We start from the raw sequence: 23,125 nt of genomic DNA on the forward strand, positions 1-23,125 counted from the left end.
GCCTTGAGGTTTCCAGTTTTCACACTTCTGTTGTGGCTTTGATTGAGTTCAGGATAAGCCTTGTTCACAGAAGAAATAGGTGTGGTACATTATTTAGGAGCACTAGGAAGGCTCCATTTCCCACCTCCTACCCATATGTCTCTGAGTTTCATGGCAGGTGTCTGAAGTTCCACCATTAGAACTTTATTCCTTTGGATTGGGGAATTGTCTCTGCTGAAATGTAGGGGTCCAGGAGGGATAAGGCATTAATTAGTTACTTATATTTTAGTATGTTTGTTTTCTTAGTTCTTTCTAACTTGGAAACCAGTTGAGAACTTTTTATAAAAGGGATTAGGGATTGAGGGAAAAGAGAGTGCTTAATACACAGCCCTGATTTACAGTTTTGCTTCAAGCTAACTTTGTTTAAATTGTCCCTTCTGTGTACCATGTCTGATGTCTCTCAGTTGAATATGCTGCCTTTGGGTACCACACAGTATACATTCAGTTGTTTTAAACATTTATAAAGCACGCTGTACAAAAAAGTTGACATATTTAAGTCAACTTAAACTATACAAGTGAAAGGTAACAAGTTATTGTGTTTTAGAAGACAAATTAACTTTTAAATGGAAGAGATGACTGCATTTTTCTGTTGGTATATCTTACAGTGTTCATAGTGTTAATAATGCCTCTCCTGGGTGATTTTAAATGAATATTTTAAAATAAAATTTAATCATATTTTAATTGCTCACATTCATTTCTGAATATATCCCTCCTCCCCACCACCCAGTAAGCAAGAACCCTTGTAGCAAAAACACTTGGGGTGGGGGGGTGGGGAAAGCAGTTTATTAAAACTAACCAATGTATTAACTGTTTCTGACAGCATATGCTATTCTTTTCTTCTATTCATTTTCTCAACTCTTTTCCTGGGTCAAACTTGGTCATTATAATTATACAGCATTCAGTTTTTGAATTATTTTTTCCATTTACATTGTGGTCATTATACATATATATATGGAGAGAGAGTTTTCCTGCTTCATCTTACTTCCTTCTTTATCAGTTCATACAAGGTTTCCCTTGATTCTGTGAAAAATCTTTATATTTGACATTTTCTATGGTAAAATAAATTATATTCCCTTACAGTCATGTACTGCAATTTGTTTAACCATTCCCCAGTTGGGGGGCACTCTTTTGCTTCCTGGTCTCTGCTACTATAGAAAGTGTTGCTGTGAATCTTTTGGTACATATGGGAAATTTCTTTCTCCCTTGACCTTGGGGGTATATACCTAGCAGTAGGATCTCTAGATCAAAGAGTACGAATACTTCAGTCATTTTTTTCACCTAATCCCAAATTGCTTCATACTAATATCTTTTAAATAAGAATATTTAAATAGTAAGCACCCTCAACAATACATTTCATTTTTCCCTTTCAAGTAATTCAGTTAAGTAGCTATGAAAATACTGCAACTATATTATTTTGCATTGTTAGATAAGATATGAAGGGAGAATTAAAGATATAGACATAAAAGAAGTTTAAACCAGTATAAAATAGCCTTCTACCAGATGGGAAAGAGTAACAATACCTTGCTTAACCCCTTGCTTCAGATTTACCATTTGACCTATATGTCTAAGTCAGTAAATCTGTAGCAATGAATGCACTTTAAAACCTTAAATGAGTATTGACTATAACTGATTATAAACTTTTCATCTGCTTGGACACATACAGAGTCAGCAGTAATTTTGTTTCCAAAATTCACATGTGTACAATATTTAGCAACAACTCAGGGAATTCCAATATTGAATAGCCTGTCACCTAGGAACACTTCCTGAAGACAGATAGCAAGTAGCAGGCTTCCCAGAAAAGGTTCTTCCAGCCATTGTGGCTCTATCAGAACTGCTATCCTTTATTCTACAGATTGATAACTTTTTTACCAGAGGATATCTTGGGTACCTCACAAAGTCCTGTGGATTGTTTTAGCATTTATAGTTGTATGTTTTAACATTTATATGAGTTCTCTTTCAGTTTTACTTTTGTAACATCTTTATGTCTTCCCTGTCTTTATGTAATTGCTAATCTTTACATCTTTATTTTCTGATTGGCCCTGTTTTCCCCCTTTATCTTAAACTCCAATTTCTGATTAAAGCATTTGGCACCAGATGCTAATTTTAGAGGACTCGGGTTCCTGGAATGTGTTTCAGGAATTTCTAATTAGTATGGTATAGCTGATCCCATTAAGATCCTAGTTTATTCACATAATGAGTCCCATGGAGTGGTCACATCATTTGAATTTGCACTGCATGTTTTCATTGGGTTGGAACCATTACCATATTTTACCTGATTATGACTTGGAACAGTACAAATTCAAATATGTGTGACTACTTCACGGGATTCATTATTTGCAGTATTCAGGATTTAGCTGAGCTTAGAAATGTCAACATTTAGGTGATGCAGTTTTTAAATTGCATTGTATTACAGAAGATCATTCAACTGGTCCTTTAGGTATGTTTTTATACTTGCTGTCAGTTTTTAGAAATTCCACTTCAGATGTCTTATTTTCAGTCTATATTTAAAGTAGTACTTACATAATTTGTTATTACACAAAAAAATTATAAAAATCAAAATGTACTGTGTAGAAGTTGGATTTGTAAGCTATTTTGATTTGTACTTAACCTGATTTCCTTGCCCACCCAGGCAAAAAAAAGGTATTATTATTATTATTAGGAAATAAAAGCCAAGACCTCAATGCTTTAATAATGCATCTGTGTTATGACTTATTCAGTTTTTGGAAGTCTAAATTAAACTAGTGAGGATATTGACAGTAAAACTATATATTCTGTGGGAAAAAAAAAAACACTTTTTGCTTAAATACACATGATTTTTGAAGTATTATTGCCTAGGTATATGCTCAGTTTTGGAAGTAAATTAGAAAATCTGTCTACTAAGACAAATACACTCTTTAAAAAGAAAAAAGCTTCACCCTTCTTATTCGACATTGTTTAAACTAAGCAAGTAAGGTAATTTAATCCTTTTCAGTCTTTGCTTATTCAACTCTTGTTGAGCCTATATCTTTGTTTACCTCCATGTTAGAAACCATTACATGGAGGACAATTTCATGAATCCAATTCTTTAGTTTTGCTGAAAACCTGAAAACTTTGCAGCCTTACTGATGCTAATTGGGTTAATTATAAGAATTACAAATTTATATAGGGTGGAGGGCTTTCAGTCTTTTTCCTTTAAGGAGGCAGAATTGGCAAAGATGACAAAAGATGTAATTGTAGTTGATTGAGACATTTCTGAAAGACACACATGATATACTACACATAGATATATATACATACATATATATAGATATACATGTATGATATATATAGCCTATGGTCCAACCATTCTCAAAAACAAGTTGGAATAATGCAGAAAAAAGTGACTAAATATCCATCCCCAGAGATTCCCCCCTGGTGGATATATATGCCATGGAAGTTAAAGACCAAAAGAAAGGTCTCCTACATACCAAAATATTCCTAACTGTAGGTCTTGTGATAACAAAGACCTGGAAACAAAAATTGTTCCCATTAATTAAGGAATGGCTAGACACTGTACATGAATGAAATAGGATATTATTGTTCCATAAGAAATGACAAATATGAGAAACATTAAAAAAACTCAAATGGGGGCGGCCAGGTAGCACAGCGAGTAAGAGCACTGGCTCCAGAGTCAGGATCGAATCCGGGCTCAGACACTTATTACCCCCCCAGAAACACCTGGCCATGTAACCTTGAGCAAGTTACTTAACCCCAATTGCTTAGGGGCGACCAGGTGGCTCAGCGAGTAAGAGCACCGGCTCCAGTGTCGGGATGACCTGGGGATCAAATCTGGGCTCAGATACTCAGCACCACACCCAGAAATAACTGGCTGTGTTAACCCTGATTGCTTAAAAAAAAAAAAAAGAAATGACAAATATGAGAAACATAAAAAACTCAAATGAACTAATGCAGAACAAAATAAACAGAAGCAGGGAAACCATATATACAATGAGTACAACAATATAAATGGAAAAAACGGTAAAATGAAATTGGATGTTATGATCAAGCTTGGATCCAGAAAAGAGATAAGAAACTAGACTTCCTTCCTTTCACTGATGAGGGAGTAGGAGACTGAGTATGGGACACGTTGGTCGCTTTTGTTGAACTATTGTTGTTACTGTTTTTTTTTCATCTCTGTTGCAAGGTAGGGATAGATGGGGGAATATATTCAGAAATTAATGTGCTGTAAAAGAAAAAGTCATTGCTAAAACTATTCAAATAAATTTTTTTTTAAAGGAAAAAGTTGACCTAGTATTATAGAAAGAATATAGCACTAAAAGTAAAGAAGCCAGAATTATAATCCTGGCTTTTACTAACTAGTTGCAGAATCCAAGGTTACTGACCCTCCAGTTTCCTTACTTATAAAAATTGAGGGCATTGGACTTGATGAATTTTAAGGTTATTTCAAGCTCTAATATTCTTAATTCTGTGACTTGGACTTTTTAAGTCTTATGATATCTAATGGCTTCTTTAGGAAATTTCCATAACTCTTCATGTCTATTTCCTTGACTGACAATGAGAAATATCACCACAAGACATTGTTCCTTGCTTTTGTTCTATATGAGGAAGGTAGAAGGAGGGTTGTTAGGGTTAGATTGCTCATTTTTGCAATTCTACTTTGTTCCTTAGATGAGTACAATGCCTGGTCTCCCAACTCGGCCCTGTTTCTATGACATTGACTTGGATCCTGTATCAGAACAGGTGAATGGATTGTTCTGAACTGGTAAGTTATACTCAAGGAGGAGTCCCCCATTTTCATGAAAATTCTTGAATATAACATAAAGATTTCATATTGTGATGTTCAGCAGCAGTAAATAATGATTAGTTTCATTTCTCTTTTCCTCTCCAGATGCTACACTGGAAGTTTACCCAGAAGCCTGCATTTGTTGTACCTGACTTACATTATCATGTATAAATTTGCTTAAATCATGGAAGTCTTTATCAGTCCTTATGAAATTCAATTAAATAAAAAATTTTAATATCTTTAATCTCAACATCTTCCCTTTCTACCCTCTTTCCCTTCTTGATAGAGAATTAGTACCATCATATAAGAGAGGGTAGACTAGGGGAAGGGGTATTCAGTATGCTTGCCATCTTGGGGTGGGGGGTAGGGCAGAGATGGGGAGAAAATTTGTAACTTAAAATCTTATGGAAATAAATGTTGGAAACTAAAAATAAATAAATTCTAGAAGGAAAAAAAAGAATTAGTGCCATCTTTAAAATATATTTAACTGTGCCTGCCTCTGCTATTGCTTTAGTATCCCCTCACTGAATAGGTGACAGTACAAGATTTTAATAAGGATAAGATCATAAGTATTTGGTGCCCAAAATTTGTCTCAAAATCAAAATATTAAAACTAAAAAGAGCCTTTCAAATCATCTGACCCAATTCCCTCATTTTACAAATGAGGAAACTGAGGCTTCAAGAGATGACATGGTTTGTACTTGATCACACGTAGAGTTAGGGTCAAAGCCAACACTGGAACTTGAATCTCCTGCATCCAGGATTCTTTCTACCTCACCACACATTGCCAGAGAAACTCTTGACTCTAAGGAAGAATTCTCCCACAATTTATTATCTATGCTTTTCAATACTCTCTCAAAATAAATGACCCTGAAGTTATGAGGGTCAGAAACATTCTGGAAGAGATGCTCAAATAGCCTCAGATCTGCTGGATAACTCTTGAGGCAGTTTGTGGTTAGTTTATCTGGGGTTTGGGGTTTGTTATGGTTTTTTGACATATTTCTTTTTACCTTAGTTCCTTCATAGAGCCCTCTGAAAATAGCGTGGGTCCACTAGTGTTACTCACACCATATTACTCACATATAGATAGAAAATATCTGTTCGTGATGGGACAGATAGAAAATTACTGTTCCCAACTTTTGTTAATTTTCTTCCAGCACTTTTAATACATAATAATAAAATCTAATAATAGCCATAATTTATATAGCACTTTAAGGTTTGCAAAGCCTTATCTCATTTGGTCTTCATAACCATGCTGATAGTTAGATGCTATTATTTATCCCTATTTTACAGATGAAGAAGGTGAAGTGTAGAAATCCCATGGGACCTGCCAGGTCACAAAGCTAATATGTGTCTGAGGCGAGATTCAGACTCGAAGTCTGGTACTTTATGCATTCACCACCTAGCTGCCAGTTTGTGTCACAGAAGCTCATAAGTAACCCCAGACATGGGGAACACCAAAAAATTGGGATGGATTTTACTTTGCAGACAAAGTATACGGGCTTTTGCTATGAGTGTAGTTGAAGACATTTGCCCTAGAAAGCACTAATATTTCTCCCTTTCACAGCCAGACTCCTAGGGAAAGCTGTCTACCCTCAATACCTTCTGTCTTTTCTGGATCATCATCCATACATACTACTTCCCTCAGTCATTAGAACCCAAGGCTCTATACCGGGCCTTCTCTACATTCTTTCTTGGTGACCTTACTAACTCCCATTGGTTCAATTATGACTCTGAAAATGTGTAAATATTCAACCATCAGCTAAATTCTACTTCTGCAACACCAAATGCATAACTGGATTTCTAGGGTAGGCATCTCAAATTCAACATGGCCAATATATGTTTCCCCTAGTTCTCTAGTCTTCCCTATTTCAGTTGAGGGCATCATTTTTCTTCTAGTCATACGGGTTCACAACCTTGGAGCCAACCTCTACTGCTCATTCTCCCTCACCTAACCTTTCTAGCATGCTGTCAACTGAACCTTACTTCTTGTCAGTTCTACTTCCGTCACATCTCATGTGACACCACTCCACTAACATGCCCACCACATCTGTTAACAGTCTTCAGCTCTTAGACTATGCAATATCCTCACTGGTACCCCTACATCATCTCTTTCCTCTCCAAATAACACAATAACCAAACACAGGTCTAAAGCTGCCTAAGCCCCAGCAGGTTCCCTCTTGTTTTTAGGATAAAATACAGACTGCTGTTTGACATAATCTGGCCCTAGCCTTCCCTTTCTAGACTTAGTAGACTTCACTCCCCTTCGTACACACTTTAGCCCAGTCAAATTGGCCTAGATGTTTCTCTCACAAGATAACTCCATTTCCTAACTGCCTTTTTACAAGCTGCTCTCCCTCCCTGGAATTCATCCCTCCTCACCTCCACATCTAGTTCAGTTGTTTCAGTCAGATGACTTCATTTGGGGTTTTCCTGGCAAAGATACCTTTTCTTGTTCTAACTCATTTAATAGATGAGGAACTGAGGCAAACAGGGTTAAATGACTTACCCAGGATGACATAGCTAGTCCAAAGTGGGATTTGTACTCAGGAAGATGAGTCTTCCTGCCTCTGGGCCTGGCACTCTATCCACTGTGCCACCTAGCTGCCTCACATCTTAGAATACCTGATTTACTTCAAAACTCAGCTCAAGCCCCACCACCTATTTGAGGCCTTTTTGACCACCATCCACCCCACCCCTGCCACCCTTCATTATACTGTATTTCTTTTTCATATACTTATGTTTCATCCTCATCCCCCAAATGGAGTATAAATCCCTTCAGGGCAGGGACTGTTTAATTTTCTTTGGTATTCCCAGTGCCTTGGCACAGTACCTGGTATGCAGACATTTAATATATGCTTGTTGATTGATGGACTGATTGATTGAAAGCAGATAAACAATGAATCGGACCCAGAATTCATTAGATCAAAATGTATTATATTTGAGAAATTGTTACAGTGCTTTTAATGACACCAAGCTTCTTCCTGAAATAAGGCTTTTTTAAAATTAATATCTCCCAGTGATTCTATATGCCTGTGAGTCATAATATACCACAATCTTTGAAGAATTAATTGCAAGCCAACCAGAATGTAATGGAGAGGTGTATCGTCAGCAATGAGTGGGCAGCAATATGTTGCTAATGAAAAATTGCAAGCCAGAAGAAGCATATATAGGATAGCTCCTTGGAGATATTTGAAAATAATGACAAAAAAGGCAAGAAAATCATGTAATAAGAGCTCAGTATAACAAGTGGACAGTATTCATTCTCTTGTTCATGCTCTTCCCTTCCCCCATGGAGGACTTCTGGAATGACATGGATAATAGCTATACACTGATGACATCGTGGATGGTTTACCATCTGCACTGCTGGGGAAAAAGTATTCATGTGGATGAAATCATAAATCCATCCAAGAAAGGACTAAGAAAATGCAGTGGGGAACTTGGTTACACATCAAGGTATTAAAAAGTTAACCTCCTCTGCCCTTCAACTACCCCTACTTGAAGGTTATTAGTTTCATTGCTTTGTGCAGAATGTGGGAGACTGCTGTTCTTGGAGCAGGTTGTCTAAAAGGGTGAATACCATTCCAAGTCCTAAGTCCCAAATGTATTGCAAGGACAGTTCTCTTGGAAGGAGGGATAGTAGAGCCAGGGATGCGATCCCATGAAGGGACAGAGGAAAAAGATTCCAGGAATTTGCCTGGAGGGCAGCAACCTGCAGAGATACTCACCTGGAATACAGTCAAAGGCAAGAAATCCTCACCCGATGGCATCCTATTTTAATTAATTTTTCTTACTAACGAGGCAAGCAAGCACTGTCAGCAATCCCTATATTTTGGATGGCCCAGGGGAAAGTCTTAGCTGCTGCACTGCACTCAATAGGGTATCCTTAACTTTTTTTTTTTTTTTAACAAAGCCATAGAGGCTTCTGGAACAGGGGCTGTGTCTTATACCTCCTTTAATCCGACAGCCCGACACAGGATATGCCCTCCTTGCAGAGTAGCTTAGGAAAGGTTTGTAGCTACCCTTCTGCCAAATGGTAATCCGGATGGGGCTTGGATGCCTGTTATCAGGAGTTAAGAATGGGTGGCTTGTGAAACCTATGAATGACCCTTTAGACTATGTTTCTTGTCCCCAGCCCAATGGATCTTAGATAAAACAAAAAAAAATGGGAATTTTTTGGAGACCTAGGGTGCTCCAGCTTTCCAAGAAACCCATCACCACAGCACTTGGTGTAATGGGAAGAGAGATGCTCTTGGAGTCAGAAGATAAGGGTTTCAGTAGCAATTCTGACAGTAATGCAATCTGGCCAATTTGGCCTTCCTTCTGCTTCTCAGACATGACACTTTATTTCCTCCCTCAGAGCCTTTGCATTGACCATGCCGCACATCTAAAATTGCTTCCTCCTTACCTGTTCCCTTTCTTTAAAACAGCTCAGGCACTATCTTCTGCATAAAACCTTTTCTGAGTCCCAACAGCCACTGTCTTACCTCCCAAACTACTTTGTATTTAATGACTTTGAATATATTTGTATTTATGCTGTACATATTTTTTTTAATTACTTGTTCATTTGCAAGTAGCTACTTGCATCTACATCACCTAGAATGGTACCTGGCACATAATAAATGTTTAATAGTTGTTGATTGGTTGGTTGGTTGACTGACAGCAGAAGAGTAAGGCACGAATGGATTCTCTGTTGCCTACAATCACCTTCGCGATTGTATTAGTACAGACCCCTTTCCTGCTGGGCTCTGAAGGGCTCTTCATTTCTTGCCAAGTCACATGCTTTTGCGGCTATAGGACCTCTCCCCGCCCCCCAATTAAGTGCCAGGCGCCTATGTAAATCCATCTTCCAGTCTCCTCTCACCTTCCTGTCACAGCTTTCCTTAGTCTTCCATCTCACCCTATTTTTTTTTTCTCCCTTGGAGAGTCTATGTGGAAAGGAGCAATAAATTCAGCCTCCTCCTATAAGGCTCTTTTCCATTTTCTTTGTTCTGAGTGGCATTTTCATGTTCTCACAGAGGCTCTCTTTCCACGCCCCTTCTCTAGTGTCCGCTGTCTCCCCTTTAGATGCCCTGAATGTCAGCCCCGCTAGTCTGAGGTGACTTCTTAGTGCACGGAGAGAATTCCCGCCCCCTCGTTCATCCCCACATACATCCCCATCCCCATCTTCAGTGTCATCACGACTAGTACTCCCTTGACTACCCCGCTGCCAGACCTGGTCCCAGCCACCGAAACACGGGCTCTCCCACCCTCTGCTGTCCTTTCCTCCTCTTCTCTCCCTCCCTTCCTTTTTCCCTCCCTCGTTCTACCCTCCTGCTGCAAGCCCTGCCGCCTCTACACTTGAGGCTGCCGCCCCCTCCAATTGGGCAGGCTCCCCATCTATTGGTGCTGCCTTCTGCCAGTCTGCCTGGGTTAGCTCCGCGGCAATGAGCTGGGGAAGGGGCGTAACCCATTTTCGAGCTGCACATCTGTCCAGGGCTGCAGTACAGGAGCGGTAGGTTCAGCTTCCCGCTCCCAGGGAGCTGGGATTGGAAAGGCGTCTGTAGCCCTGGAAAAGGCAAAAGGTGTGAACCGCGGGGTGTCTGTGGGCATCTCCTGGTACCCTCAAGTGCAGTATTCCAGGATCCAGGAGTTTGCAGTGGCAGCAGAAATATCCAGCTGATCCGGCTCTAAAACATGAGTTTGCAAGGAACCATGACCACCCTTTGGTAGGTAAGGAGCTGAGGGCACCAAAGGTTTCAGGGGCTGGCAGGTGACAAAAAATACACGTGACTGTATCCTTGTGGGAGATGGAGTGGGTGGGGAATTCTACTTCCCAGACTATATTGAGTTAATGGGGGAGATGGTGAAATATCCTTAGAGAGGTTCCTTTATGGTTAGGGTTTGCTCTCCTACCCAGTAGTCTTTTGTCCCTTAGAAAAGACCTCCATTTTATCACAGCTTTGTAGAATTTTTGCCTGTTAGATTGGGATTCCCTCTACCCCAATCTTCTTATGGAAAATATGTGACATGGCCACTGTAGTTAGTTTCTAGAGGGATGCTTGATCAGTTGTGTTGTACTGCATCTCATTCTTTAAAAGTGTATTCTATTTTGTACATTCAGTGTTTTCAGGTGGAGTTTATTGGAACTGAGAAAATATAATTACATTAGATATAAATTCATTTTGATCAGAATTCAATTAGAATTTAGTCGCATCTGACAGGAACACCTGTTACTGTACATTGTGATGTGTTTTGTGTATTTGTTGGATGGAGTTTTAGGCCCTGTTCTGAGTTTGGAATGACCCAGCTGAAGTCCCTTCCTGCTCTAAATCTATGATCTGATTAATGCTTCATATTTTTCTCTCTACAAACCAGAAGATTAGTTGTAATTTGCCTTTTAATAGTGGTTTCACCATTTTTTCCCCTATGGATCAGTGAGGTTGCATCTAAAATAAAAAAGAAAGGAAGAAAAAAACCCAGCTTCTTCACCTTTTGTGTCCTCTTTGTTTGAAGCAAGTAAGGGGGGGAAGGGAGGAAGGGGAGGGGGGAGACTTTGTGAAAGTGTAAATACATTTTCTTCCAGAGAGTATATGGGAAACAAAGCTCCACTAAGAAACAGTGTGATAGAGTGGTCATAGCCCTGGGCTTGGAGTCAGGTGATTTCCCAGCTATGTAATACACTAGCTCTGTGACTTTAGACAAGCTATAGAATCAGAGTAAAAGGGGATCTCAGACACCAGTCTAAGGTTATACCAGTGGTGTTGAGAGTAGGATTTGAATCTAAGTCTTCTGACCCCAGGTCTCTTTCCACTAGACCATGCTTTCACCTGTGAAATGATCTCTAAATGACCCCAAAGGTCACTTGCCATTTCAGATAGTTTATAGTTCCACAAAAAGCTGCCGATACACTAATTATTTGAAGAAAAAAAGAAAGAAGTGGCAGCCAGCAGGCTAACTAAAATGAATGATAAGAAAGCTAGAAAGCTGTAGGATCTTTCTTCATGCTGAGAAATCTTTCTGAACCTTTTAACTGGTTTCTGATTTATGCAGTGCTACAAACAGTACACTGTACAAGGAAAGGAGGATTGCTTACTGTGTCAGTGGGAGGACATAGCTTGCAAGGCTATTCCCTTTTTGTAAAGATTTTTAGAAAATAATTTAAATAGCATGTAAAGAAAGGAACAGTGTGTGGTATAGTGGAAAGCATACTTAGATTTGGATCAACAGTACCTGGGTTAGATCTCCACTCAGTACCACTTAATGCCTTCCCTCTGAGATTATCTTGCTTCTACATTGTGGTTTGCACGCTGTCTCTCCTAACAGACTGTGAGCTCCTTGAGAACTGGTACTGGGCTTTGGTGTTTTTGGTTTTTGCTATTGTTTTGTATCACAAAGTAGGCACCTAAATGTTTGCTGACTGCCTTTGTGACCTGAGGCCACACAGACATCTGAGCCTTAGTGTCCTTCTCTGTAAAATGGAAGGGTTGGAGTGGATATTCTCTAACAACCCTTCCGGTTCTAAATCCATGATCATGTGAGAATTCTTTTAAAATTTCTTTAAAATCATGAACTTGCCAACAGGATAGGACTGAACCCGTGATTTCAGTGATAAAAGGAACTACTGGTTAGGGAAACTCTACAATGCAGGTCGCACTTTCTCTTGCAAAGTATGAGGTTGTTTTAGCACTATCATCTCCTAACTTTTATGCTTAACTCTATCTGCAAAACCTTTTTTTGATCATGCAATATGTGTATGTTTATTTATTTGTAAATTATATACATGTACTATTGTAGTGATAGGGCAGATAGGTAGTACAGTGGATAGTGCTGGGCTTGAAACCAGAAAGACCCATCTTCATGAGTTCAAATCCAGCCTCAGACACTTGCTAGCTATGTGACTCTGGGCAAGTCACTTAACTCTGTTTGCCTTAATGTTCTCATCTATAAAATGAGCTAGAAAAGGAAATAGGAAACCACTCCAATATATTTGCCAAGAAAACCCCAAATGAAGAGTCAGAAACAACTGAAAAATGACTTAACACTGTAGTGATAATTATATACATTATAAAAACATACAAATAATAGAAAATTTTAAAGGATGAAATAAATATTAAATAATATTTTATATTAAAGCCAATAAGGAGCTACTGAAGTAGACCAGTACTTTAGGAAAGTCAGTTTAGCAACTGAATGGAGGATAAACTGGAAGGGAGAGAGTGCAGGCAGGGAAATCAATTAGGAGGCTATGGTAATAGTTCAGGTCAGAGGTGATGAGAATCTGAACTAAGATGGTAGCTGTGTGAGTAGAGGAGACAGATATGAGAGGTGTTGTAGAGGTGAACAGGAACAAGCCTTGGCAATTGATTGGATATGTGGGGTGAGAGAGAGTGACATGTCAAAGGGATCACCAAAGTTGTACCAGATATGATCACCTGAGTGACTGGAAGGGTGGTGCTCTCAAAAGAACTCTGGAAGTTCAGAAGGCAGGTAGATTTGTGGAGAATTATCATGCAATGAGATTTATGATACATAAAAGCCATCCAGTGTGATTTACTCCGACCTACTCAAAATGAAAAGGGGAAACAGAGCAGAGTTGTTGCCCTGGAGCCATGTAGTAGGAATGCCAGGGGGTGACCTGGAGTACAGAAAATGCGTATTTGGGGGAATTTTCCCAATAGAGTCTATAGGTGCCCAAGAAATAGTATAACTGTCCAAAGGGGCTAACTCCAAAGGGGAGACTGGGACCTTAAGCAAGTGGAGAGCAGAGCCAAAGTGGATGGGGGAGTCTTAGAAGATAAGGGTAGGTGTGTTGTATGGAAACAAGCCCCAAGATGAACTATCACTGAGGTGTTGGGATAAGAGCTATTTTTTGACCCTTCAATTGGTTGATCACCCATTCCTTGGGCACAGACCAGGGCTTCCACTTTGGAGGTTACTGGTTGAGAGCACTTAAGAGGTTAAGTGATTTTCCAAGGGAACACATGTTTTGTATCACCTTCTAGATCTCTCTGAGGCATCACTACCCCAGCTTTGCTTTGTGTGGGTGTATGGGTGTGTGTGTGTGTGTATGTGGGTGTGCACTCATGCATGCATGCATATGTGTTCTTATGTGTATATATATATATATTTCTGTATTTCTTTAAATAATTAATATTTCTCATTTTTATAAAATCAATGTGAAATGAGGATAGGGGCAGCTAGGTGGTATAGTGGATAGAGGATAGTCCTGGAGTGAGGAAGGCCTGAATTCAAATGTGGCCTCATATACTTACTGGCTTTGTGACCCAGGGCAAATCATTTTACCCTATTTGCCTTAGTTTCCTGGAGCTGGAGAAGGAAATGGCAAACCACTCCAGTATCTTTGTTAAGAAAACCCCAAGGGGCCGCTAGGTGGCACAGTGAATAGAGCACTGGCCCTGGAGTCAGGAGTACCTGAGTTCAAATATGACCTCAGACACTTAACACTTACTAGCCATATGACCTTGGGCAAGTCACCTTACCCCAATTGCCCTCAAAAAAACAAACAAACCCAAATGGGGTCACAAAGAGTGGGACATGATTAAAATGACTAAACAACCACAAAATGAAGATAATAATAGCACCTATCTCCCAAGCTTAATGTGATGTTAAAATGAGATATTTGTAAAGCACTTTGCAAACCTTAAAGTGCTATATAAATGCAAGCTATTATTATTTTTACTATTATTATTATTTTGGGAATAAAGTCCTACTATTAGAATTGATGTATCAAAAGCAATTATCAGTTCTGTGATTCATTACATATTACTCTCCAAAATGTTTGTACCAGCCTTCTGTCACATAAACATTATATCAGAAGGCCTGTTTTCCTTGAGTTGACAGGTCTACTAGCATTTATTAAATGCCTACTATGTGCCAGGCACTGATAATCCTTAGGGATACAAAGAAAGAGGAGACCACATGCAAAGAACTATATACAAACCAAATCTAGACAGGGTAATGTGGAGGTAATCTCAGAGAAAAGTTATTAGAATATTGTGTGTGGTGTTCTTTGTCCTTCATTCCCAAAGAGAATCACTGAAGGGTATTGGAATAGGTGGGATATTTGTTGAGGCTTGAAGGAAGCCAGGAGATGGAGATGAGGAGAGAGAGAATATCAGACATGGAGGACAGCCAGTGAAAAAGCCCTGATTCAGGAGATAGAGTGTCTTGTGTGAGGAACGTCAAGGAGGTTGGTATCACTGCATCATAGAGTATTTGGAGGGAGTAAGATAGAGTAAGACTGGAAACGTAAGAAGAGACCAGGTTTGAAGGGCTTCAAAAGCCAAGTGATGGGGAACCACACAGGGAATTTATTGAGAAGAGGGTGACATGGTTAGGCCTGCACTATAGAAAGATCACTTTGATAGCTGAGTGGAGGATGCACCAAATTGGGGGGAGACTTAAGGTGGAGACACCAACCAGAAGGCTATGGAAATAGTCCGGCTGATGAAGGCCTGCTCCAGGGTGGTAGCAGTGTGAGAGGTGAGAAGTGAGAACATACAAGTGATGTTAATCAATAGGCCTAAATTTTTTCAATGAAATACAAAGCAAAGTTCTTAGTTCAGAGGGGGGTGAAAGAGTGGGATTCAAGAGAGCTTTGAGGAGGGAGAAAAAGGTTTATGGGACAGTGAATCCATTAGGGATTCATTAGCATGAGAAGATTGCCTTGCCACAGTGAGAGCCCAGTTGAGCTTAGGTAACATAAGTTTGTAGTGGACCCAGTCAGTTCCTAGATGTCACGATTTCTTTTTTTTGCTTTGTTTTCTGTGTAAGGTTGTATAATAAGGTTCCCTTGATTTGCATTTCTCCTGTGATCATCCTAGATGCAATGATGTTTAACAGAGTGGTGTTGTCTCATTCAGCCATTTCAGTGATGTCCAACTCTTTGTGATTCCATTTGGGGTTTTCTTAGCAAATATACTGAAGTGGTTTGCTATTTCCTTTTCCTGTTCATTTTATAGATGAGGAAACTGAGGCAAATAGGGTTAAGTGACTTGCCCAGGGTCACACAGCTAGTGTCTGAGGACTGGATTTGACCTCAGCTCCTCCTGATTCCAGGGTTGGTGCTCTAGTCACTGTGCCACCCCACAGAAGCAGCACAGTGTAGTTGAAATAGCATTAGACTTGGATTTGAATCACAACCTGAATGACTATGGCTGAATCACATAACTGCTCAGCCTTAGTCTCCTTATCTGTAAAATGGGGATAATACTACTTGTCTCAAAGAGGTTGGGGGTGAAAATAACACCCTTTGTACACTACAAAGCACTATATGTGTGGGTTACAAAATGTACTTTTCTTTCACTTTACCCTTTCTACTTAATAATAGCCTACAATTATGTAATGCCTTAAGGTTAACAAAAAGCTTTAAATATGTTATTTAACTTGATCCTCACCACAACCCTGTGTGGTAAATGCTATTATTATTTCTATTTTACAGCTTAGTAAACTGAGGCTAAAAGGTCATGTATATAAATGTCTGAAGCAGAATTCAAACCCAGGTCTTTCTAACTTCAAGTACAGCATTCTGTTTATATCACAAACACTTAGTTACTTAGCATGCACGCTAGCTAAAGTGTTGGCCATTCAAGACTGCCTATACAGCTATAGTCTTATTTCAGAAGCCATGTTCCTCAAAATAGTAAGCTCCAGTAGCCTTCACTTTTATATCCGCTCAAGAAAACTTCTGGTACATTGAACTCACACAAAATAAAAAGACAAATACATAATTTGATAATACTCAATGTGTTATGAGAGAGTAAAGTGATATTTTTTCTGGCTTTTATCATTTAGAATTGGGGTTAGAAAAACAGCATAATATTTTCTTATTTTGGTCCTATCAGTACTACTTTTATAATAATGACTTTCTAAATGTTTATCACAGATGGGTAGTATTTGATTAAATAAGTATAACTATAGGTAACTATGTCATAAAAGGCCTCAGGATAGACTCTAGGCCTAAATTGGTCATGCTAGTAAAATTTTATCAACAAAAGATTCACAGACCTCTTCCAAGGAAAAGTCCCTTACCTGTTGTGTTCTTAATGGTCATTAATGAAAATTCCCAGGATTTTGATGAATATTTTGATTATCTCGCACTTGCTTTACTACTTTCATACTAGTAATTCTCACAGAGTGGAGTAACTCTTCAATGTCTTGTGTCTAGTGAATTATTTCAGTGGACGGCTTTCAAATGAGCATCAGAACCAAATTTGAAAATGCTAGTAATAAAATAAAATAAAATAAAAAATGAAAAACAACCAACCCATTTATACCCAGAAGGAGGTGGTCAAAATAACCTACTTTTTAAAAACATACTTCCCTAAGCATTGACAGCTATTTTATGATTACTCTATAATGGAGGTAGCCCCAAGCAAGCATATGAGATTTTTACTCACAGGACTACTACAGATTAATGAGGGGCAGCTAGGTGATACAGTGAGTGAGGAGTGAGGAGCCTGGAATCAGGAAGACTTATCTTTTTTGAATTAAATATGACTTCAGACACTTAGTAGCTGTGTGACCATGGGCAAGACACTTAATCCTGTTTGCCTCAGTTTCCTCATCTGTAAAATGAGCTAGAGAAGGAAATGGCAAACCACTCAAGTATCTTTGCCAAGAAAACCCCAAGAAGGTTCACAAAGAGTCAGAAATAACCAAACAACTAAAAAGGATTAATCCTTTAAAACAGGTCATTTTCTATATAAATGCCTAGAACCTAGTTAGAACTTCATTATGCTTTTTATGGTAGAAAAGTTTAATTTTTCTGTATATATGAACTTAAAACCAAGCAGGAGTAGAGAATTAGAAGAAATGGAAGAACTTTAATTTCCTTTAAAAATAGTCTTTTTTTTCCCCCCAGAGAAAAATGAGGCCTTTATGACCTCCATTAAGGAATATATATTTCATAAGGAAATGAGTCTGAATGCTATCTTTCCTATGTCTATCTGCATCCATATTATGAAAATTACAAAAATAATCACTGAGTAATGACTCAATTTTGTATAATATATTAATATAAATAAAGGAATTTTTTTTAAAGAACAGGGAAAAAAATTTGTTCATGGCAAAAGTTTGAGGCCAATTTGTTTTTATTTTGCCATCAGCTTTCACAACAGAAACATGGTGGGTATTGTTATTCAACAGAAGCATCTACAGAAAACAGTGAAATGAAACATCACTTTTCTCTTCCTTTCCAGGTTGAACATACCAGTACAGAAGAGTGCTCTTTAAAAAAAAAAGAAAGAAACAAGGAAGCCAAACTCCCAAAGCTCTTTCTTACATGGAGAGAGCACAACTACCAGCAAGAGAGGGCTTGGACTTTTTTATGCCCAGAAAGAGCCACCAAAAACAGCTGTGTGGAACAAAACCACTTGTACTCACAAAAGAGATAAAATAAAAGACGAACCAAAAAATCCCCTGCCCTTTGGGGTGACATTTTTGTCAACGTTCTTCCCATAAAAAGGCTATAAAAGAAGAGCAAATATTGTTTTCTAGAGACCGAAAGAGTGTGATGCAAAAAATGGATACAACAGTGGCAGAAATTCAAGTAGAAAGCAAGGACGAGAAGGAGTCTGTAGAGATGAGTCCTCAGGATGAGGAGCTGGTTGAAAAAGAATCCATGATTTGTTTTAAAAGAAGAAAGAAATCAGTCAAAGCTTTGAAATCAAAGAATTGTTCTGAAAAAGCGCCCCACGACACTGCTCCATGCAGTGCCAAGGATCACATGGACGTGGAAGCTTCCGATCACTTTCAGTCACTAGGGGGGACCTGGACAGCACTCAGATGCTTTGTCACTCGACGGAAAAGGTCAAAACCTTCAAAGAAAGAAATCCCCTTAGATGCTAAGACACAACCTAAAGAAAACACTGAAGACACCAAACGTGCTAAGAAAAAGGCTCGATCCAGGATTAAAATCCCCTGCATAAAATTCTCCAGAAGCAAGAAAAAATGCAGGCATTCCCAAATTGTTCAGGAATCTGAATGCAATATGAAAGTAAAGGAAGTTACAGACAGTTTAGGTACAGAGATTCAGACTCCTCAGGATGCTCCAGCTGTAAAGGATAAATTAATTGCAGACATAAGTGGTGGTAGCTCCCAGATAGAGAGTGTAAGTGTGCCACAAGTTAGTAACATCAGCTCTTCTGAGGAAAATGTGACTTCTGTAGAACTTGGGGTTGATACAGAATCTTGTGCCATTCATACAGCAGCATTGATCCTTGAAAAAGGTATTGAGAAGACAGAAGAAAAACAGGTTGTAAACCTCCATAAAGGAAGCCTCCCTGAGACTTCAGAAGTGGGACACCAGCTCCCTAAGGAGAATACGGAAGTCAACATTGTTGTGGCACCCAGTGAAACCCCCACAGAGGCACCCGCAACCCTAGAGACACAGATCATGGAAGAAACATCTAAGGATGTTACAGAACAGCAACCAAAAGAGAAAGAACATGAAAATGGAGTAATTGCTTCAAAAAAGAAGACAAAGGACACCATAGTGTGTTTCAGTAAATCAGATTTCAAAGAAAATGCAGTAGGTCCAAAGATGCCCCAATTAGAAGAAAGCAAAAGGATGGAACCAATTGCTATTATTGTCACAGACACTGAAGTCAGTGAATTTGACGTAAAAAAATCCAAAAATGTCCCTAAGAAATTCTTAATAGCAGTTGAAAATCAGCAAAGTGAGCCATTTTCTAATGCTGTGTTATCCGAAGGGGTTAATGATTTTGAGGGCAGAACTTCTGAGCAGTATGAGAAGCTTTTAATGGAAACTGCTTGCTCGCTTGTCAAGAATGTCATTCAGTTGTCTATAGAACAACTGGTGAATGAAATGGATTCTGATGATAACAAAAAAAGCAATCTTATATAAAAGATCAGAATTTCAGATCGTGTTTTCTTTTAATGGAAACCTAATGAAATATTATTTTACATTTTATGACATCTTTAATTTAGAAGAATCATTTATGGATATTTACAATCTCCAAACTCAACAGCACCAGCTCCTGTCAAGTTGGAGATGAGAATCGGGCCCAGAAATGTATTATATTGCTCCTTAATGTCCTTTTGATGACAGAACCTTGTTTCATAAAGCAATTTAGTTCTGCATATACATTAAGCCTGCGTTTGGTTTCAAACCTTTTTTTTTCTTTTTTTTACAATGCAATTTTGTTGTTATAATTGTGAGTAAGATGAGCTAGCTTTGTAGATGTGTGAATTATTGTAGTTGAGCAGCTGGCCAATGGTCTTACCTCAGAAACGTGACGTATCACATCTTAATTTCAGTGGTATATGTGTAAGTTCACAAAATGAATATTTTTTATTAGGAAGATGCGGTTTTCTGTTCTTGATTCTTCTAAGCTATTTGCAAAAAATTCATTAAAATGCCTTCAAATAGTTGGTGAATAGCTTGGCAGCTATAAATGCTTACCTTGACTTCTCCCGTTTTCCTCCTCTCTACAATTACTCCTTTTTTACAAGAGGCTTCCTTGATAGAGGGAATAGGGAGAATGGTGAAGCATCTTTACTTATTGTGCCATCATTCGTCCTAATTGACACGTACTAAATGAAACCCATTCCTTCAAGAAATCACCCTGGAATTGGCCATTTGTGGTTCCCCATCCCTCATAGCAAGTAGATGGCCTCATAGAAGGATAGCAAATTCCAAGAAAGATAGCCTAACAGCTTAAAACCCTCTGAAGAACTCAAACATTTTTATTTTGGGAAAGTATCAGTCAAATTTGGCCAAAATACCAAGTTATTTATCTCCTTTATTAAGATACATGTGATGTTTCCAGAAAATCATGGCAAACTGTTCTGGTGTTTGTGGAAATATTTTTTACTTTAAACAAATCGGCAGCTCTGTGATAAAAAAAGATGAGTAGAGCATTTTCCATATTCTATTCAGAGAAGAAGGCTTTTTTTTTTCCTTTCAGAATTTAGCTACACCAACTATAGAAGTGATCTGTATAACTAATTAAAAGGAGTTTTTTTTTTCCTTAAAGAAGAGGAAAAAAAAACCACATAATTACCTTTTGTCATTGCAAGAGTTGAACCAAATAATAGATATGACTGGCACAATTTAGACAATCTTGAAAGGAGACGTGAGCCACTATTATTCAGGAATAATTTAGCATAGGGTTCTTGTTAGCTGCATTGTTAAGAAGGCGAGGGAAGAGAGCTCATGATTTCTGGTCTTATCAATGATTACCTTTCTAGCTCAGAGGGAGTCATTTACCACCTCAGTCTCTTACCAGAACAAAGGCCCACAATGTTTCATGAGATTCTACCTCACAGGTTTAGGTCCTAGAGCTTAATTCTGGCAAACTCCAAATGGAGTGTTCCTGAAGGTAACAAAAAGCTTTGGCTAGATATGTAAGGTATCTACAGTACAGTTTCATGTCAGGAAAAAAAAAAAACAATTAGTCAACCAGACAATTAGAAATGCTTTATTTACTATGCGAATTCTTATATTTTATGGGTCATATGTAGTGCATATTACTAGTATGACCTACAAAATCCCTCTGGTTCCATTCCATATACACATTCTCAGCAGAGAAAATTCTTTACCATGAAATGAGAAAATTAAATTAAATGACAGATGTGACAGCAAGAATTTTTACTCCAACATAAAAGTGCAAATTTGCCCCCCAGATTTGTGTGTCCTTTGTGCTTCCAAATCTGGAAAGACAATACCAGCAGTTTCTCATGCAGTCAAATATATCATTCACAGTTTTGTTCAGGAAATATCTTTTAGGAAACATGAGGAAAGAACCCAAAATCAAAATTTTAAAATTGTATAGACTTTACTTTTTTTAAAAAATTACTTTGGTCAATTATCTTGATCACAGTATCTCTAATTCACTCTATGTAGTACTAACAGATTTGGATTTTTTTTATAACTACTAGCAAATACTATGCCATATTTATGAAATAAAGAATTTAAAAACCCTTATGTACATCCTTATGTACTTTAGTTTCATGATGGATACAGTATCCATTTATTGTCAATGCCTTTGTGCCAGTGGGCTTATTTTAATTTTAAATAATCATTCATAGCATATGAAAGATAGAGCTTTTACTAAACACTTAAAATGTTTTGAAAGGAGTGCCATACATTTAAGTGGGAAAAATTTACAATAAAAATTTTATGTTGTACCAATAGCATATGAAAATAACATTTTCACTAAATGCAGAAAATGACTTTTTAAATTAGCTCTATCAATTGCTATTGGTTTTTCACCAGTTTAATATCAGTCATTAGCATATATTGGATTACTTTTACAATGAGATATATCTTTGGTTGCTTGCACACTAAACTTTTTGTTCTTTCATTATCCTATTGTAAGTGATCAGCTAATTAAGTTAAATAGGACTCCAGCCAAAACAATTAGTCCAAATGTAGACTGATTGATTCTACTCAGTTACAGACTAAATTTTGACATGTCATCTAATGAGTTGTCCAAATCATTTCATATGATTCGTATGCTGGAATTTAGGGGATATCAGTTAGAGTTTAGAAATATTTATGTCAAAGATTTCCTGCAATAATAGTATTTTAAATTAGTTGACTTTAAATACATTAAACCAATTAAAAGAAATATAAAGTTTTTTTAAACTTTTTTTTCATTTTTCAAATGCTTTATTAACTTCTGATTTATATCATTAATTTCTGCCAGATTTTTAGTTACAAATTTTCTCCGTTTTTCCCCCACCCACCACCCCAAAATAGCAGTCTCTCAGGATATCCCCTCCTCCAATCTGCTCTCTCCCATACCCCCTTCGACTTTTCCAGTAGGGCAAGTGGATCTCTATGCCCCAATGCCTGTATAACTTATTTCCCAATTACATGTAAAATAGTATTAATAATAGTAATATATATATATATATATAATTTTTTTTAACATTTGATTTTAAGACTTTGAATTCCAGATTCATTCCCTTCCTCCCTTGTCACCCACCCTTACTGGGAAGATAAGCAATTGAGTATAGGTTGTACATGTGTAGCTAACGCAAAACATTACAATAGTAGATATTTTGTAAAAGACTGACTATATTTCCCTCCCTCCTATCCCACTTCCCACTTGTTTTATTCTCTACTTTGATCCTGTCCCTTTTTAAAAGTGGGTGCTTCCAACTTCCCTCTCCCCCAGCCTGCCCTCCCTTCCATCATCTCCCCTCTCATCCCCTTTCCCCCTACTCTCTTGTAGGGTAAGATACCCTATTTAGTGTGTATTTCATTCCTTCCCCGAGCCAAATTCAATGAGAATAAGGTTGACCCATTCCCTTTTTGCCTTCCTATCCTTCCCCTCCATTGTAACCATTTTCC

At 38.1% G+C, this 23,125-nt stretch overlaps 2 protein-coding genes across 5 annotated transcripts in view; both read left to right on the forward strand.

Annotated features, from left to right (window-relative positions):
- MTHFD1 (methylenetetrahydrofolate dehydrogenase, cyclohydrolase and formyltetrahydrofolate synthetase 1) overlaps positions 1-5,261 on the forward strand; it is an 88,547-nt gene extending 83,286 nt beyond the window's left edge. For all 3 annotated transcript variants that reach the window (XM_069082359.1, XM_069082358.1, XM_069082357.1), the window contains 2 exons: positions 4,687-4,780; positions 4,907-5,261. In XM_069082359.1, the coding sequence (XP_068938460.1) occupies positions 4,687-4,776 (90 nt within the window). In that variant the 3' untranslated portion in view covers positions 4,777-4,780; positions 4,907-5,261. The remainder of the gene's footprint in view (positions 1-4,686; positions 4,781-4,906) is intronic.
- Positions 5,262-10,263: 5,002 nt separating this feature from the next.
- AKAP5 (A-kinase anchoring protein 5) lies at positions 10,264-22,371 on the forward strand. Of its 2 annotated transcripts, none has more exons than XM_069082360.1 (2): positions 10,264-10,512; positions 18,003-22,371. In XM_069082360.1, the coding sequence occupies exon 2, from the start codon at positions 18,317-18,319 to the stop codon at positions 19,667-19,669; it is 1,353 nt and encodes a 450-aa protein (XP_068938461.1). In that variant the 5' UTR covers positions 10,264-10,512; positions 18,003-18,316; the 3' UTR covers positions 19,670-22,371. The 2 variants fall into 2 exon arrangements, with proteins under 2 accessions (XP_068938461.1, XP_068938462.1); XM_069082361.1 differs by having other exon boundaries at positions 10,264-10,508.
- Positions 22,372-23,125: the final 754 nt, after the last annotated feature.

This window comes from Petaurus breviceps, unplaced genomic scaffold, assembly GCF_028583685.1.
Source record: "Petaurus breviceps papuanus isolate PSGF00001 unplaced genomic scaffold, PetGlider_PUasm1.0 164, whole genome shotgun sequence".
Taxonomy (NCBI): domain Eukaryota; kingdom Metazoa; phylum Chordata; class Mammalia; order Diprotodontia; family Petauridae; genus Petaurus; species Petaurus breviceps.